An 18,350-nucleotide genomic window follows, 5' to 3' on the forward strand; every position below is an offset into this window, starting at 1 on the left:
GATGGAAGGGAAGGACCAGAAGGTAGACAGGCCACGCTTTACACGGTAGCACGGCTTGACCTTTCCCATAAAACCTTTAGCCCAAAAATGGAACCAATCCTGATTAGGCGGGTGGTTGCGGTGAAGGTGGTGGGTGCTGGTGAACCCCGCACTATCGAAGGTCGCCATCAACATCAACATCACCCATGGTCATCGCACACCACCCACCAATCAACCTCACTCTTCTGCTGTTTTCGCCTCATCACCGTCATCATCATCATTTTAGTGCAACGGTAGCACTAGAATACCGCGGCAGTATCAGTATGATGTACAAACATCCACCTAAAACTATGATCGAAAAGAAAGGTAATTTGAATCTGATTGCCGTGGGGGGTGTGATGATTAATGTTTCGTTAGCATGTAACGCAACCAACTAGCCGAACTGTAGGGTATCCCCTTGGGCAATAGTTCGTGGCAAGAGTTTCAGTGGCAAGGGCACTGTGTATAGGGCTTCTGCACTGTTAGTGAGCCGTCGTTGTTTTGCTTCCTACAACCAAACCGCCTAAACTTCAAAAAGGTTATTGATCGTCTTACATTTCCGGAAAATCGCATTCGGAACGTAAGGAACGCTAATCGATCAAATTACAGCAGCCTAACTCTTGCTTCCCAAGGACTTTCAAGGAGGAGGTTTATTATGAAGATTGTTTTCATCAAGGAGAACCCTTTTAAGACCATAAAAAAGGAAAATTAATGAGCGGCGCCGTCATCATTTGTCCATCTATTTCCATTAAATCTCAGCAAACTGCCATGACAAGAAAAAAGCAATCTCATTTTTTAAGCCATTGGAAAGGTTATCGTCCCCTTGCTATTTGTAATTTTAATTGTGATAACCAAACTCAGCACATAATTGGCGAGACTTCAAAGAATGCAAATTGGAAGAAATACCTTCCTAATACGGTTCAAGCGAAAGCGATTCCAACAATATTAAGAAGGAAGACATGACATTGAATACAGTGTAGAAGAAATATTGCTCGGACACAGCGCGCTAATTACCCAGCCGCGATGACACGACGCGAAGATAAAATAAAACAAGAAGCTGTGTCTCTTCTGCACATCCTACCGTCCCAACCAACCAAGCAAAGCTACAACACACTTACCGTCCGCGTCGACTTCGTTGATCATGTCTTGCAGTTCGGCTTCTGTGGGGTTCTGGCCTAGCGATCGCATCACGGTGCCTAACTCCTTGGTCGTGATTGTGCCATCACCGTCCTTGTCGAACAGCGAGAACGCTTCTTTGAATTCGGCAATCTGTTCTTCCGTAAGTTGATCGGCCTGGAAAGAGAAGAAGTAGCGCGTGAGAAAACACATCAACGGAGAGCAGCACCAACAAATGAAAATGGATTACATAATAATACATTCTTTAAAAAAAAAAACGATCCCAGTATAGTATTGATTGATGGCGCACCTAATAGCGTACCGACCACCGAGCGGACGGTGGCTGTGGTGAATTGGATTCCTTCGGTCTCATCAATCACGTGGCCACCAACGAATTGGCTGGCACATGAAGGATGATTTCGTTTATCCGTAGCGTACGCTGATCGGCTCTTGTGCATTATCAGCAAAACTCTAATCGCCTTACAATTAACAAGCCGATAAACGACCGATACCGCACGCCGCCAGACAAACGGTGTTCCACCGAGCAATCGCCGAGATTCATCATTGACCTCGACGGGCATCTGGTTTTGCTCCGAAATTGGTTCTCAACCATGTAATCGTGGTGCTTGTGTTTGCGTGATGGGTATCATAAACATAATTCACACATTTTCCTACCATGTTTGAGTTGGGCGTCTAAGACCAATGATGGTAGAAGAGAGGCAATCAATCTGCACATCGATGGCGCACTCATTTAACTTCCGGATATTAAGGGGGTGCTGCTGCGCAGAACCTGCCAACACAGAGCGCTCCGGACCCATGTGGTGACCCCGCCCCGCCAATGGTGTATGCGCGCTTCCAAGCGTACACAAATTGAAAGCAGATTTATAGCGTCGAGATGTTTTCGCTCTTACTCCCCCCGCGAAAGCACCAGGAAAGGCCAAAGCCACAGTGTCAATGCTCGGTGGTGGTGGCGATGGTGGTGGAGAGACCGAGTGGAGGCATTCGTTTACCACTTTCGGGGCCAACAAACGATGTCATCAATCAAAAACCACGAAATTGTACCGCGTTTCTTTGGCAGGAAACCGACATTTCCCATGCAGTAGCAGTAGCGGCACCAGAAGGCGGTCGCCAAAGGTGCGCCGTCACCACGATACGACGCGATCCTCAATGTCTACGGGCAACATTTTATTCGCACTCTCTTCGGCTCCCTTCGTAACGAATATGTGGGATGGGGTGAAGAAAGGCGGCCAACGGGCAACATCCTCCATGCGAAATACCATCCAAAGCACGCACACCAGCCGATCACACCTAGCGGGCAGCAGCAGCAGCAGCAGTGTACCGTTACGCTGCGACAAGTTATTTGAGAATCATTAAACATTATTTATATGCATGTCTCATCTCTTCCTCTACCGGTCATCACTGGCCCGCCATCGAGCCATCCAAAGGCAGATAGGCGTGCGCGTACGTGCGCGCGCCCGGGGTATAGTGACGGTTCGGTGACCGAGTGTCGATCGTCGTGCTACTGATGCTACTGCTGTTGTGCCACATATTTTCCATCAACCTTCAGCAGGCCACATGTGTCCGGCACCTTCGATGGTGCTGCTGCTGGTGAATCGAGGTACCAGACCGGAACATCAATAAAAGTTTCACTCCTCCCTGACGCATTGCGATCCCACCCGGGGGGCAACGGGAAGCGATGCAACACAATGTGGGGATTAACTTTTCCTATCAATCAATCCATGTTACTCCTCTCTGGGTCTAGGAGATTCTTTGGAAGGAAGTAAACGTATTACAAAACATCAAGGTTGCTTCTCCTGGAGGATATAGTAAATCATCATTTAAAGATTGATGTGACTTAACGAAGCCACCTTGGTCCATCATTTACCAATAGACAATCGGTAAGGTCGTCTAATATTGACGTTGGTGTTGTCGGTGAAAGACATTGGAATATTTGACATGATTTCACCGAGCCACGTATACAACATGTGGCGAGTGTACGCGAGCTGCTGCTGATGGCGCTCTACCAGTCATCGAATTCTCCACCGTATTCTTTTCTCACCTTTCAATCCCTTGTGACCACACCATCGACCGGCGGTGGTGGTGGTGGCGCCAGTGTTTCTTTGAAAAATAGCAACAACAAAAAACACACCAGCACCAACCACACGCTTTCGGAAGGGTGGAACACGGCCACTGTCGATGCTTGTCACGGTTTTAAGTGACAGGTTCGACCACACATTGCTTGTACACACATGACTCTCGGACCGAGGCATAGCGGTAAGCTCTCCGTCGTCGTCGTCGTCGTCGTCGTCGTCGTCGTGGTTGTCGGACACCAATACACGATTGGCGGAGGATAAAAACGTGCATCAGCAACTGGCTCACTACCACGCTCTGAGAGTTGGTGTGTCGCGGAAAAGGTTCTCGTATTGCAACGATATAGAAGACAAACTTCTGGCCGCTGGATAGCGTAGAACGCAACCACCAACACCCAAACGGCGGTGATGATGATGATGGCCACGGGGGGGCGCACTCTTCTCGAGCGTTGCGCGGAATACTATCTTTGATGTCATGCATCAGGAAGCAGCAGCGCTTGTGACTCACGCGAACTGCCATACCACCACCACATACATACGGCAGCTTCATTGTTGTTGATAAACCAACAACAAAGCTTATCGCCGCGCGTTCCCTTGGCGTTGAAGGTGATGGAAACAGGGGGGCGGGAAACGAATGAGGTCCCGATAAACATTCAAATCCGAATGTAACTCCTTTTTCACGTGCATCATTCATGACAATAGCGCTAACGGTGGTGGTGGAGGTGGTAGGGGGTTGTGATAAGCACACGCAGCAGCTGGTGATGCGACCAAGCGAATGTCACACAAATACAGTGGATGATCCTGAAGTTGTCGCGCCGCTTGCACACTTATCTTATCTCATGCGATCAGCCGCCACCGTCACCACCAGACCAGCGGTGGCCATCACCTGAACAACCAGAGCGCGGTTGGTCGGTCGGATTGCACCGGATCCACCGGAAACGTGCAAAGTGGGCAAGGGTGGTGGCTTGGCTTGGCTGGAAGGTGGAAATCAATATGACCATAAGAGGCCATCCATTGCTGGCCCGTGTCTTACGGTACGGTACTCTAATCCAACATTATTATGGCGTGCCCACAGGGTGGCCACCCATCATTGAACATGCCAACTCGTCCGCACCTCCCCCTTGGAGGTACATCATTAGATCAGTGCGCCTGACACTTGATATCGGCAAAGCAGACAAGCGCGAACAGAAGAGAAGGCCTCATTAGCAATCGATACCGACGTTGGAGAACGTTGTGGGGTTGCTGCACCCTCTTCTAACCCTCTCTTCTATCAGATAACTCCCAATAACCGTACTTGTCTCTAGCTCGAAACATGCAATCATTTTCGGCTGCCGTACAAACACAGGCACAGGTGGTTTTATCTCGGTCTATTCGTGCGGATTTAAGGGGGTTATAAAGCGCAACCCTTCCCTTCCACCAAATCAGGCCAGCAGGAACTATAAAAAAAAGAAAAACGTGCAACTTGCTGTGTGTATCGCCAGAGCGCATGGAGAAGAGCCGAAAGACGAACAGTACACATAAACATGCTACCGTCGCAGCCCGTTTTCTACACTTTTCCGGTTGTTGCGCGCATTCAACCAGGAAAAACAAACCCGCACACACCGGCGGCCCCAGAGATCAGAGTGGCGAGAGAGGCAACAGAGCGGCAGGCCGGCTAGCAGTGAGGACACGGACACGGTGGTGGTACACGAGGTACTACATCGGCCGGCGAAAAATCGAAAATACATTTCACCCAACCAGAGCAGCAACAGTGACCACCATCACCGGCACCGGCACCTGACACAACCGGCGCACGCATCTTCTTCTACTTCTCTTTTTCTCCGCTCTCGTCTTGCAGGCTAACTACTCCACCGCTGCTGCTGCTGCTGCTGCTGCTGCTGCTGCACCGAGTGGATGCAGCAAGAAGTTGTCGTCCCAAAAATAACACTCCAACACATAACATGCCACTGCACCTCCGGTGCAGGACGCAGCACAGGTGAAGGGAGGGGTTGAGGGTGTCGCGCCAACTGCTACAGGCTGGGTGGGGAGGAGGTGTTGTTGGTGTTGGCTGGCTGGCTGACTGCTGGTCGCACAAATCGCGTGCAAATGGTCCAAGAAGTAGTACAACACCGGTCGCCAATGGATGGGTTTTGGTGAGCACAAATGCAATCACTGCGGTGTGTACGCACACATACACGCACGTGGGTGTTCGTTCATTGAATGCAGGCAAAAGGTACTACCTTAAATTTGCCGGCCATGTGCGAAGGCATGCGCTCTTTCAATTTCAATTACTTCAACTTACAACAGGAGACTCTAGAAAGTCATAATCAACATTTAACTGGAGTAACGTTGCTCCATCTATTTGAGATTTTTTTCCTACTTGAGATATTCTAATTTCATTGTTAGTCTGTTATCAGTTTCATACACTTCTTATTCAATTTAGACAACAAGATTGAGAATTTATGCTTCATAAGAATGGGCAAGAATTGTGATATTTACTGAAATAATATCGAAAACAATAATTGAAATATTTATGCTTCATCATAATAATGAAATGCTCTAAAAAAAATCCAACTTTCCCAGAGAATTGAATAAATTTAGCATACAAATGGTAAAAGTTATTAAAACTCCTCGAAGCATTGGATTAAGCTGACTGTAGAATCTCTTCCTGATGTGTGATGAACGAACCAAATGCTCCTGCTCTGCACATAGGATAATGAATTCCTTGGTTCGTATATACACCATTTACCCCCGTCAGCCGTATGTAGGTCATTCATCGATCCTTTCTTGGCCACCAGGACGACTACGCCCATTCTACTGGCGAGCTGCTGGATGGAACCTTCCACCCTCAAGGATATAAATGGGGTGGTTCCCCAAAAATCAAAGCTCCACAATTTCCAGGTACCATCGAGGGACCTACACATAACGCCCCGGGGAGGGCTGAGGCCTAAAATGAGGCTTCCTTCCGTCGCTAAACCAATTTCATGTCCACGGTAACCAGTCCTCCACCTCTTTCGGCGCCCTGTGCAAAGGGATGTGGTGTCCAGCAGCAACAGCAGCAGCAGCACACATATGCTGCTTCTCATATGTTGCTACCGTCGTTCTAATTGGATTTTGAACCACTCGCTGGTGGTAGCCCCACAGGTGTGTTCCCTGCCTGCTGTGTGTTCCAACCTTTCCTCTCTTGTTGGTAATTGTCAAAGCAGCAGCACCAGCATCTGCTGCTCCTGCTATAGGACTGCAGAATGGCGAATGACGTTCCACACCACGCACCATCAGAGGCCAGAATGGCGCCCCCGCCGGGTGACGACGGTTCTCTGTCGTCATTCCTCTTCCATTCGGTTGGGTTTCGGGCCAACTTTTCGCCTTTAGAATGGCATAATTGTAATCTAATTTACACCCGGACCCGGAACCATGGGAGTGCCCCCCACCTTTGGTACTTCCATGGGAAAGCGGAACCTTCAACTGGAACACAGAGAATGGAGAGAGCCGCAGTGAAGGTGGCTAGAAGAAATTGGTTTCCATTTTCCATTTGGCAGCTTGGTGGGATCGGTGAAAAAATAGGAGAGAGATCTCCAATGGAAAGCCTTTGGACCTCTGGTGCGCGGCTTGGGTGCGGTCAGAAACCACAGCTCGTGGGTTTTTAGGCAGCTTTTACACACCCACATAAAACAATAAAGTGAAATTCCTCGTTTTGTTAAACTTTAATCAGGTGAATCAAATTAACCTCCAAGTGAGGCGCTTCTTCTTCACTTCATGAGTTGATGATAAGGAGTTTGAAAGCTTTAACTCGTGAATCAATTGTTTCGCAAGCTGTTGGTGTCACAAAAGTACAGAATACTTGGGATTATTGCTCAAATATTACTTTTTGCGTAAGTGCTTTGACCACACCATCGTCCATAATGCGTTTTTGCTACCGTTGGCGATGCTGACGACTCCACCATTATTGCGCTTCCTCCATTGCTTTCGAAAATGCTCTCAAGCGTCCCCCCATTCGAGGAGGAAGTCGCCACCGTCGTCGTGGTCGTCGTGGTTCGAAAATTTGATCCACCGTCACCATCGCCGCCCGCACACCAAACGGGTTAACGAATGCCGGCTGGCCGTGCATCATCATACGAACGAACACACATTATTGCAGGTATAGGCCCCTGCGCGTATGTGTGCCGTCGCCGTCCGTATCTTGGGGCCGCTCTAACCCCCCCCCCCCCCCCCCCCCCCCCAAGAGGGCCCATCACCACCCCTTTCCTGGTTTAGAAAACCACGTTCCACCGCTAAAACCGATCTGAACCGGTGGTCATGATGGTGCTGCTGATGTTGGTGGTCCTCTCCTCGCTCTCTCTCTCGCTCATCATCGTTTTGGGGAATTTTGGAGCGCGCTAGGAACGCGGCGGAGTCAACACGTAGCACACACCCGCCCCTCTTCTTTGGAGGGCGATGAAAAGAAAGGAGATTTTGATCAGAACATCAAGGTGGCACAGGTCCGGGAGCCACAATTTCATTCCCCGCAGTATAGGAATGCCGGCGGCGGCGGCGGCGCCATCATCGAATCTCGTTGGATCTCTCGAGAGGCCGCAAAGATGGTTACATTTTTCGCAACACTCCCTCCTCCCCGGTGCTGCTGCTGATGATTCCTCATTCAACGCATTCACATACACACCCGCAGCAACTGTGTTCTTACACACCATACACACAAACAGCGAGTCGGAGAGAGAGAGAATCTCGCTCCCAAGACGCAAAATCCGCAATGCGGTAAAAAGCAATCTCGCGAGAAACGCGCGAACCCGTCGACCAGTGAGCAATGGGTGAGAGTGAACATTCTCTCTCCACGAGCGCGCGCACAAAAGAGCGAGAGAGAGAGAGAGAGAGTGCGGACGAGTTTAACCGCCGCTGCCGCTGCGTTGCGTGTTGCTGAGCCACCGGGGTTTACGTTTGTGTGCGTGCGTGCGAAAAAAAAAGGGGAGAGCGAGAGGGATCATTGCGCACGCAGGCTTTTCTCTCTCTCTCTGTCAAGCGGTGCTACGCCTTTCAAGGGGCTTGATTGCAAGTTTCCGTTACCGGAATCAAAAGCGGCAACGACGAATGGACCAGGGGCCAAACTAGATAAACCCCAATCCGCGACAAAAAAAACTGGCCACTACTCTGCTAAAACTGGCTACTGAGCGGACTTTTGCTCTAATCGCATCCAAGCAAGCCGTAAGGGGGGAAGGGAGAGCTCGATGATTCACACCTCCGCGGGGACAACTCTTGGGAGGGCGCTGGTGACATTGCACCCGGTAAAAGTAAACGTCACCACACACCAGCTCGTGGCCACTGTCACACAAACACGCACACGTACGCAGCAGCGCGGCAGATGGTAGCCGCGTGAGGCAAAAGGCATCGCTGAACCTCGCCCAACGCCCCAAAAATGGCCAACAATCCCCGATTCCCCCCGCACACAGCAACGACGACGACAACGGGGGCCACCATCATCATCATGATGATGATGGTGGACGGTGAACAACTTTTACGCACACTCAAGGTAGGCAAGAAGCCTCTAACGGCCGCAGCGACGACGACCCCGGGAAGCACATCTCATCTCAAATCGAGAAGCACACGATTCGCACGACCTTGTGTGCCTCGCACTAGGGGAGCAGTAGAGGGGGAAAAGAGGCGGGGGGGGGGGGGGGGGGGCCAGTAAAGAAGAACGAACAAAAGGGAACAGCGGAACAGGACGCCGCCATATCCCTGTCTATGGCGCGCGCCACGGGGATTTTTTTCCCCTTTTCGTGTGTGAACCGGAAACGATGGAAACCCCCCCCCCTCCCGCTTCGAAAAAGGCCACTTCTCTCTTCCCTTCTCTGTCTTACACATGGGACGCAGCGCGATTGCAAAATTCACTTCGATCTCTTCTAGCACACAGCACCGGAGATCATCGATGATGATGATGATGATGGTGGCGCTGATGAAAAGTGTAGAGAGCGCGCGGCTACACATCATCACACCACACTCGGGCACGCACGCACACGCGAAAAGCAACAAAAAAAACCGTTGCGAATCCTAGAGATAAAGATAACGAGCACCCCCGGCGGGGCGGGTGGGTGGATGCACACTTTTGGCGAAAGGATAGTTACCATTTTTGCTGCTAAAAGTGGTTGTTGGTGTCTGGTGAGAAGTGGTGCGCGCGGTGGATTCGCTGTGTCGACTGGACTGGCTGGCTGGTTGCTGCTGCTGCTTCTGCTGCGGCTACTCCACCTCTAGGATCACGGCGCTGCCTGTGTGAACTGCGACGACGGCTGCTAACTACTGCGGCGGCTGTGACGGCTGCGGCGGCTCCTCGTTACTGGCTCGGCAACGGCTGCTGCTGGGACTCTCTCTCTCTCACTTGGCTCTCTCTTCACAGAAGCCGCTCTCTCTCTCTCTCACCGCTCACACGCAACCACGGAACGGTGAACACCAACACACACGCGTACGACGACGACGAACACACGCACACCAAACCGCGAGCTAAAAAAACGAGCACCCGTGGGGGGAAACAAAAGGGTAAAGAAGAATGAAGAAGGGTGCGAGAGAGAGAGAGAGAGAGAAGAGCGGGTTATGATTCGAAAAAACACGCTAAAAACTGCACGGGATTCGCGTGCGTGTGTACCAGATTAGCACCGCCGAATGGCGCTTCTAGATTTGGAATAGATAAAAGATTGACGATTTCGCGAGGGAGCGGTGCGGAGAGAGATCAAAAATGGAATCAAAGAAGAATGTTCTTTTCTTTCTGCTGCCTGCCTGCTTGCCTGTCTGCCCGCCCGCTTCGTTCAGAGTCCCCCGGGCGGTAGCGGCAGATTTTTCACTTCTTTTCTCTTCCTCTTCCAGATGTCTCGAACCGCTATCTCTTTACTTCGCTTAATTGTTGGCTACGCTGCTTCTCACTGTGCTTTTACTGCGAGGAAATTGCGATGCGATTTATGAGGTGAAACGTCCGGCGCACAGAAAGCACAGCAACCTAGCAACTGCCCAGAGCGAAAATGTCCAAAATGTTTCTTTGCCGATTTTGCCTTTCGAAATGCGATTGAAAAACGCCTGAAATTGGGCCCAAACACTCTACACCAAGGGAGTCCTTTGGCGTACAACAACAAGGGGGACCACCCAAGGAAAGGAGACTCACACGAGACTTGGGAACCGTACGACTGGCGGGACTTTTCACTCACAGAACCGATTTCCACGGCGACACAAGTTCAACTGCTCTCGAGAAAAGCGTTCCTTAGCTCATAGACAACTAGGATCTAGAACCGCGGTCGTCGTCGTTGTCGTCGTCGTCGCCGATTTCGATCGTCTCGTCAAACTCGGGCGCTCTCTCGCGCAGTGCCAGTCATCCGGCCCGATCCGATCCGATCCGGGAGCGAAAGCTCCGGGAGCAAAATGTCCGCAGAGTTTTGCCTTTCCACTGTGGCCGTGGAAAACTCTGCGGAAAATTCCGGCCCACCCATACACACAGCACACTGTGTCGTGTCGACGCTCTCTCGTGTCTCCGCGGTGCCGCGCCCTCCACCCGGGGAAAACGCAACAGGAAAAGCTTCCCTCATTAAACATGGAACCATACAGCGAGAGAACGTTTGGTTCAGAGAGAGCGAGAGCGAGTTTTTCCGACGAACCCGACGACGAGAAATCCTGCTGCGCCCCAGCCAAACATTCCCGGGTGGCAACGGTCGGTGGTGGCGAGTGGATGGTGGACTTTGCGCGTCATAATGCTGTCCTAGCCGCGGTGGTGCTGCTGATGCAAGACACTCTCTGGTGTTGGCGTGTAAGTATGCGTACCGCAGGACATGCCACGATGGCTACAGCAGCAGCAGCAGCAGCGCCCTGGCTCCAGCGTATTACTGCGCAGAACTGTCGCAATGCATAAAAAAGTTCGCTTCCTTCTTTACATATTCGATAAAACAACGACAACGACGACGACGACGACGGGCCTGTTTTTGGGGCTCGTCCCGCTCATGTGATCGACCTCATGGAGCTCGGGGTGGGGGGGGGAGAATGATCCGGCAGAGGGACGTCGGAGACAAGAGAGCTTGGAGAGTACGCACGCCTCCCCGTATCGTAATTCCACGTAGGCATGTAGAGGCCCCACGGCACCACCTTTGCACGTGTGCCCGGGAAATTTAACGAGAAAATGCTTCCAAAATGCTCCCATCCTCTTCAGCCGATCCTTCGCCGGTACTGCACCATTAAGCGCGATAACGCTCGTTGCGCTGAGCTCGCACGCATCCACACGGAGGATGGTCCGGTTCATCTCTGTTGACCTGTGCCAGTACGCTGCAGTAGTTAGTGGCCCCGGCTTGACAGACTTTTGCTCTTTTGCAACTCTCCGCACGCTCGATCATCTTGACACACATACTGACCGCGTGGTCACCAGCGATGGCCACGGCGACGATGATGATGGCGACGCTAGGGCGCGCACCTTTGCAGCAGCACTGCTGTGGCTTCCCGCGTCACTTCGTTTCGAGGTTATGCGCGCTGGCAAAAGCTTCTGTGGCACAATAAGCCCTTCCTTCCCGCTGCAATGTGGTCCCGCGACCGACCCTGCTACTTTTGACCCTTCATGGTCATTATGTTGGTCGCGTCTGCTGCTGCTGCTGCTGCATCGAACACTGCAGCATGATGTTGCAACGCGTGTTCGCTTTCTACATTCGTTGGTGCATCATCATATGATGCAGAACTGGGCAAGGCACTGAATGGGGTTCGGTGTCGAATTACCTAAAAGAAAGGCAACGGCGGAAGGCTTTTCCATTAGAATAATCAATTCGCAAATGTAATCTAAAAGTGCACAGGGTTGCTTGCGAAAAGGCTTGCGATCAGTTGGAGTGCTTCATCTATGCGAGACGTAATTGGGAATTTTCTTAAGCGAAATGTTATATTACATGACAAATTACAAGACACAGCACTGAGCAAGAAAGTGTTCAAGGAGTTCAGAATCTTTAGTGTAATTTACAGAAAAAGAGACAGAAAGCTGCTCATAATAAAGGAACTGATAAAAAGGCGAAAAGGAGCAAACTCACCCATGTGAGACATCTAATTCAGCTCAAAGTAAAGTTAATTAAAAAAAATTAATGCACAGGATGCCGCATGTGGGCCATCGAATGGCAAATTACTACCCCTATTGATAGAATGCAACATCAACACGGAATGATTTTTTTTTGAGAATTTAAAAGGAAGTAGTTAGTAACGTGTTGTTCTTAAAGCTTTCTGACATTTTTGGAGAAAATTTACACAATTTCTTCACTAGTAATGCCATTAAATGAGTTTAAATCCTGAAATGCTGGAATCTAAACTCCTCCTTAAATTGGATGCGGAATTTCGCCTAGATTTTTAAGTGAAATTGTAAATTTATCATAATAAAAATCAACATACTTTTGAACGGTGTAGCAATACTAATAAAAAAAAACCCCTGTAAAGGATCTCTTATTGATCTACCATCATCAACTAGGCATGATCATTCTCTTACCACTTAGTCATTCATAACCGATCGGAAAAAAATAAATCATTTCCAGAATGTGCAATATGCACCACTTCCTAACCTAATTAGATTCGTTAGCGGAATGCACACGGAACGTGGGCATTCTTCGCCTAAGCACGCTCGCGCCCTGGTGCTGGCCGGTCGTAACTGTTCCGTGTTCTCATTCAAAGCAAACAAACAAACCATTTGCATGTAAACTGTATGGAATGTTGAGCCAGTGGGACTGGCACTAACATTAATATTATTATTATTGCCACCCGGTGCTGCTTGCATTTCGTAATGATCTCCCGACAACCCGATTGCTCGCCTCCCCTGCTAGGGTTCCTGCCGCCAACGGATGGCACCATCAACGACCAACCGAGGGCTGTCAGGAGCAGCAGCAGGAGCAGCAAATTGCGGTACTCGGGACCCGCAAACAAACCGATAACGATAAGAAGCGAGGTGTCGTGTGCGTGGTGTGCTGGCTAGGCCGAGCTGGCCGATTGGCCGATAACGAGCGAACACCAGTCACCACCATCATCATCATCATCACCATCGGCCTTTGGGGCCGGGTGCTCGAATTAGATTCCAATCAATTAGCTAATGGTGCTTGTGACCGACCTGACCGACGTCATGTGAGCTCGCGCCATGGTGTTGACAAGAGATTTTTCCTCCGATGCAAACCCGCGGGGAAAGAAAATTGGAAAACCAAATGAGGGACAAACGTCACGCGTCACGCAGAAACAACGCGGCACGACAGCCGGTTTGATGAGGTTTGGATTCTGATTTTCGCTTTTTCGAAGGTAACTCGCCGGCACGCAACCAGCTCACACCAAGGGACGACTTCCAGGATCCCAATTATAATCCCGACCTGGCCGAGTGACACTTGACGCTGACTTGACTCTCGTTCTCTCTCGCTCGAGAGCACTGGCGGAGTGGTGATATCGATCACACATCAACACCTACACACCCGGTGGAACGCAGATCGAGAAGGATAGGACTGGAATGGTGGGATTGGTCTGCCAGTAACGTCGAACGGAATCGTCCTTGCAATGCCGCAGCAAAGGTAGGTGGTAAAGAGGGAGCAGGAGGTTGATTCGAAAGATTCGTTAGTGTGGATCAACCTGGACGGAGCTGACGATGGCACTTCGCAACCGATGCTATTGGCCTCGTCCACTCCGTTTGCTTTGCACTTCAGAATGGACCTGAGATAGTGGAACTATCGGTAAAGAGATATTGGTCCTCGGGGGAGCTTTAGTAACGAAACTCGTATAGACGAAGGTTTTTTCGCGATAGAAAATTATGAAACTTTCAAGAGTTTATCAAACCGTTGATGGCAAAAATAAACTCACTAACTAATAAGGTTAATATAAAATGAAAAACAATTTTAATAACATCACTACGATAAAGAGTATGCTGGTCGCCAGTGGCAACATTATTGGCATTAACCCTTTTTTGATGGACAGCGGATGGGTGCAACATTGATGATGCTGATGAGTGGAATATGATAACAAAGTTAGCGGTTGAACATTACCGGACCAGTGCGAGCGATAGAGCATTAGCGGCGAGTTGCTGTATGGTTGACATTGCAGCTAAATTGCCTTCGGTTGGCTGATGCTGAACGATAAATATGTAAAGAGGATCCAACAAATTATGAATAAATTATGATATACTTTTATGACATTGACATGGCAAAGTGAGTACTGCTTTCGGAAGCATCGCAATGAACGATGAAATGAAATTATAAAATTTCAAAGGGATGCAATCACATAAATGGACCGGTCGGATAATGTAATGTAAGCTGCTAATGGGAAACTGTTGTAAATTTAATTGTAATTTGTTGTTTGACTATCAAACCATTGGTGAGAGAAGTAAAGCTATCAACTTGGGAAATATTAACGGAGAAGTTATATAGTTGATTGCAGATTTGTGTTCCCCATTTTCGTTCGTTTTATTTTATACTTGCAAGTGTTGGTTTTGATTGTTATTGCTTTTAAAATTGTATAATTAAGTAACAAATATGGAAAAAGCTTAATATGAAATGAAAATTATGTATTCAAAATTTATATATTTGTTGCTGCAATGGACATCGTTGGTGAATCGTCTATATTTTAATCAGTTTTTCTTAGGATATTAAAAAATAAACAAAAAAATTAATAAAATAAAGGTAAAAAAATCGAATCGCCCCTTAAAATGACTTGTTACAAATTAATGTGTATGTGTTTGATCTCATGTGATGCAACGACCGCTGATGGTGAATACCTTATCAACAATTATCCAGGGAGGTATATTGAACGTAAAGCATATCAATCCCGGCTCTAAACAATAGAGACCACCACACAAAGGCAAGAGTATGGCGCCATTTGGTCCAGCTCCAGGCATTCCCTATCACCAATGGGTGCTTTAGGACAATATCGTGAATCAAGCTTGTGTTTCCTCATAAACTTTCCAATAATAATTTCAACATTCTCTCATGCCCTCCTCTCTCAGTTCCTAATCAAGCTATGGTACCGCTTGAAAAATAAAAGCAACATCATCTTTAAGCCTCTACTCTACGAGCAGAGATATTGTCATTGACTTCAAAGTAACGCACAACCCCCCACTAGACCACTACTATCATCTGAAGTCAATGAATGCGCTCTATGCGCTTATCAGAAGCGAACACCAATCGTTCCAGGTGTTTCGTCGTTCACCATCACCGTCCCGGGTCCATTGGCGATATTGGACGACGACCGGAACAACAAGCCGGCAATCGTCGTTTCCAATCCAACGAACGATGGAAAACGAACACTTTATGGCGACACTAATTGAAGTTTTACATTTGCAGCCGTCTGCCGGAGGTTCCGTCTTCACCCGTTGCAGTCCAGGAAAGGAAAGGCAAAGCGGAAGCGAAGAAGAGAGTGGTAAACGAGCTGGCAAAATCGCCCCACCCCGTGGACAATCTTTTATTGGAGCGCATTCCGTTGCTAACCTCATTTCCTTCGTCACAACATAAGAAACGGTAAAAAAACGGAAGTAACTCATCTCGGGAGAGATCGAGAGAGGGGTACGCATTTACTGCTTCAACGGGTGCAGCGTTCCGAAAAAAAAGAAATGTCCAGAGAAATGACGTCTGCATGTCTGCTGCTGGCCTGCGAAAATATTGAACCGGCTCCGTGAGGTTTCGTGAGAAGGTTGTGTCCGCCCCTCGCGAGCGCAACCTTGCGACAGGTCATGACGATGGTGATGATGGCGATGATGATGCTGCGGCGTTCCGTCGAACTCTTGAGCCTCCTCGACAAGTTAATATTCGCAGGCCACTTTGCACAAGTGGCCCAACATAGCGCGTGCAGCGTGCGAAGCAAGTGATATGACACTCGATCCCTCGGCCTTCCGCCGTTCCTCCGTTGCCGGTCCTTTTCTTCTTTTGCAAACCCTCCGAACCCGGACCGGCCGACGGATGGCCTCGGTTCGGCTCTCCAAGGTAATGAGAACCGGCCCCCGTGCGGTCGTGTGCGAAACGTGGTGATGGTACGCGCGTGAGAAGAATGCCAATGAAATCCGTTGCGCCGGGCGAGTAGCCATCGTCGTCGTTGGCCATGGCGTTGGTTTCAACCAGAAGAGGTGATCTCACCATTTATCATGCATTTTGTGGGCAGTGTGGTGCACATCCGGGGGGACACACCTACACGCCGCCACCGCCGTGCCAGTGCCAATTGGTGCTCTCTCAATCGGTCTGCGAGCGTCTACGGTGTGACAGATCCGTCTCCATAGTCACCGCGGTCGTCGTCATCATTGCCATCGTTAGGCTCACTGCGACGACTCACTCTTGGATTCGGATGCTGGGCAACCGAGAACTGCTTACTAAGACGCTTGCTGCTGCTGCTGCTGCTGCTGCTGCTACCGTTCCGCTTAGTCATCTGCTCGGTTGGTAAAGGGGGGATCGAGAGCGACGCTCACGAGAATTGCGTGAGTAACAGTTTCCTATCCACCGACACTGGGCCCTGTTGGGGTCCGGCAAGGAGTGCGGCGAGGTGACAATCGGCGGTGATGGTGTTGGTGGCGACCGATTAGTTAGTACACTCGCCCACCCGCTCAGAGGGGGGGGGGGGGTGCTAAGTAGTAGTAAGTGTGTTACAACTGATGGGGAACAGCGTGTCAGGCGCGCTGTTTACTGGCACACATGGCGCCTCCACCAGCCCGGGCGCGCTACCCCGTTCGTTCGGCGATTCTCGGAACAAACGACGACAACGACATCATTGCGGCGGTGCGCTTGGTGTGTGCGCGCGCGCGCGCGCGCGCCAGTCAACCTCCTCCCGGCGAAGGGTGATGGTGGTGGCCACCATCCGGCGGGTGGCGATGGGAGTCCGGGTTGCGTCCGGGAAACGGCCCCCGGGGTGCGTACGGCCATGTGTTGGTGACGTCGAATGGAGCGCGTTGATTGGCCCAGCAGCACCTGCAATGCGAAAAACGGAGTGCCGACCCTGGCACGCAAACAGTGGTGCGGGCGCGAACAACACTCACCGCGAGACACCGACTCCGACGTTGTTGTCGTTGTTGTTGCTGTTGCCATCAACAATGTGCAATGGGAGGACAGATGTGTTGTTGCACCTTTCCCACGGATGGAACAGGTGGTGAAGCTGAGGGGGGGGAACTGGTATCACTGGTCACCTTCGTGTGATGATATGCAAAAGGATGCCTCTGTCTGCGTGTGCTATTGTGACTGATAATCGGATTGCAGATCCTTGGCATCGTTAGAACGCGGTCAGTGGATGCTGCACACCAGTAGCAATGTGGTCCGGGGGCCTCTCGCACACATCCGTACGAATACGAAGCCCCGAGAGTTCCGAGTAGTATCTGCTCGAGCTCATCATCGGTCTAGTAAACAACTCCACTGTCAGTCGACGGGCCGCCGCATCATTGTCTGCACGATTCTGATGCTGCAGCGAAAAAAAACTTCCATAACAAACGGAAAATGGTACGAAAAATGGCAATTTTTTCATTATAATAAAAATGGAATTTCCCTCGCGGTGTCTCCCGGCTGTCGCTCTTATCGCGCCCAGAGGCCTCCTTATCGGTCGCTTACGTAGCACGCCCCCCGCGCTCCCTGGCTTTTTATCGCAATCGATCAGCAAATGATACGCGAAGACACCGTCTCATTGCAATGTAATTGAACCATAAATGATTCCAGTACCTGGTTCCACCTCCGGGTATCGCCCACCAGTCGCAACAACAATCGCAATCACGCGCGCGTCAATCCGATGGAGGCGCCCAGCCCCCACCGACGGGAGCAACGGACGCGTGTGCGTAAACACGCATCGCTGTCGCATCGTGGCCGCACATCTCGCCGGCGCATACCGCAACAGGTCGGACGGTATAAAACCGAAACTGCAGGGAAAACACCTCCGTTCGTTCGTTCGTTCGTTCGATCGTACGGCGCGAGCGCGTTACAAATTTTCGTAAGAAAAATACCAACATTCGTTCTCGTGTTCCTCAACCGTAGAGAGACGAGAGGGCCACCGGGAGAGCGAGAGAGAGAGATTTACGCTCGCCACAGGATTTTCAGGAAACGCGCTGCATGATAAGCTTATAATAGAATTCCAGGGCAATCCACCTCACCCCTCCACCTCGATTGGTCACAAAATATATTTTATCCGATGACATACATATACAGACGCACGTGCGGTTTGCCCTAAAAGCTCACACAT

The 18,350-nt window shown here is 50.1% G+C and overlaps 1 protein-coding gene across 2 annotated transcripts in view; it reads right to left on the reverse strand.

The window, feature by feature from the left end:
• The window catches only part of LOC126577881 (calmodulin), a 34,315-nt gene extending 23,855 nt beyond the window's left edge, over positions 1–10,460 (reverse strand). For both annotated transcript variants that reach the window (XR_007608361.1, XM_050239885.1), the window contains exons 1-3: positions 10,339–10,460; positions 9,314–9,686; positions 1,137–1,311 (exon numbers count right to left, since the gene is read on the reverse strand). Coding sequence is in view for 1 of the 2 variants with exons in the window: in XM_050239885.1 (XP_050095842.1) it covers positions 1,137–1,311; positions 9,314–9,316 (178 nt within the window). In the remaining variant the exon portion in view is untranslated. The remainder of the gene's footprint in view (positions 1–1,136; positions 1,312–9,313; positions 9,687–10,338) is intronic.
• Positions 10,461–18,350: the final 7,890 nt, after the last annotated feature.

Source organism: Anopheles aquasalis, chromosome 3 (genome assembly GCF_943734665.1).
Source record: "Anopheles aquasalis chromosome 3, idAnoAquaMG_Q_19, whole genome shotgun sequence".
Taxonomy (NCBI): Eukaryota; Metazoa; Arthropoda; class Insecta; order Diptera; family Culicidae; genus Anopheles; species Anopheles aquasalis.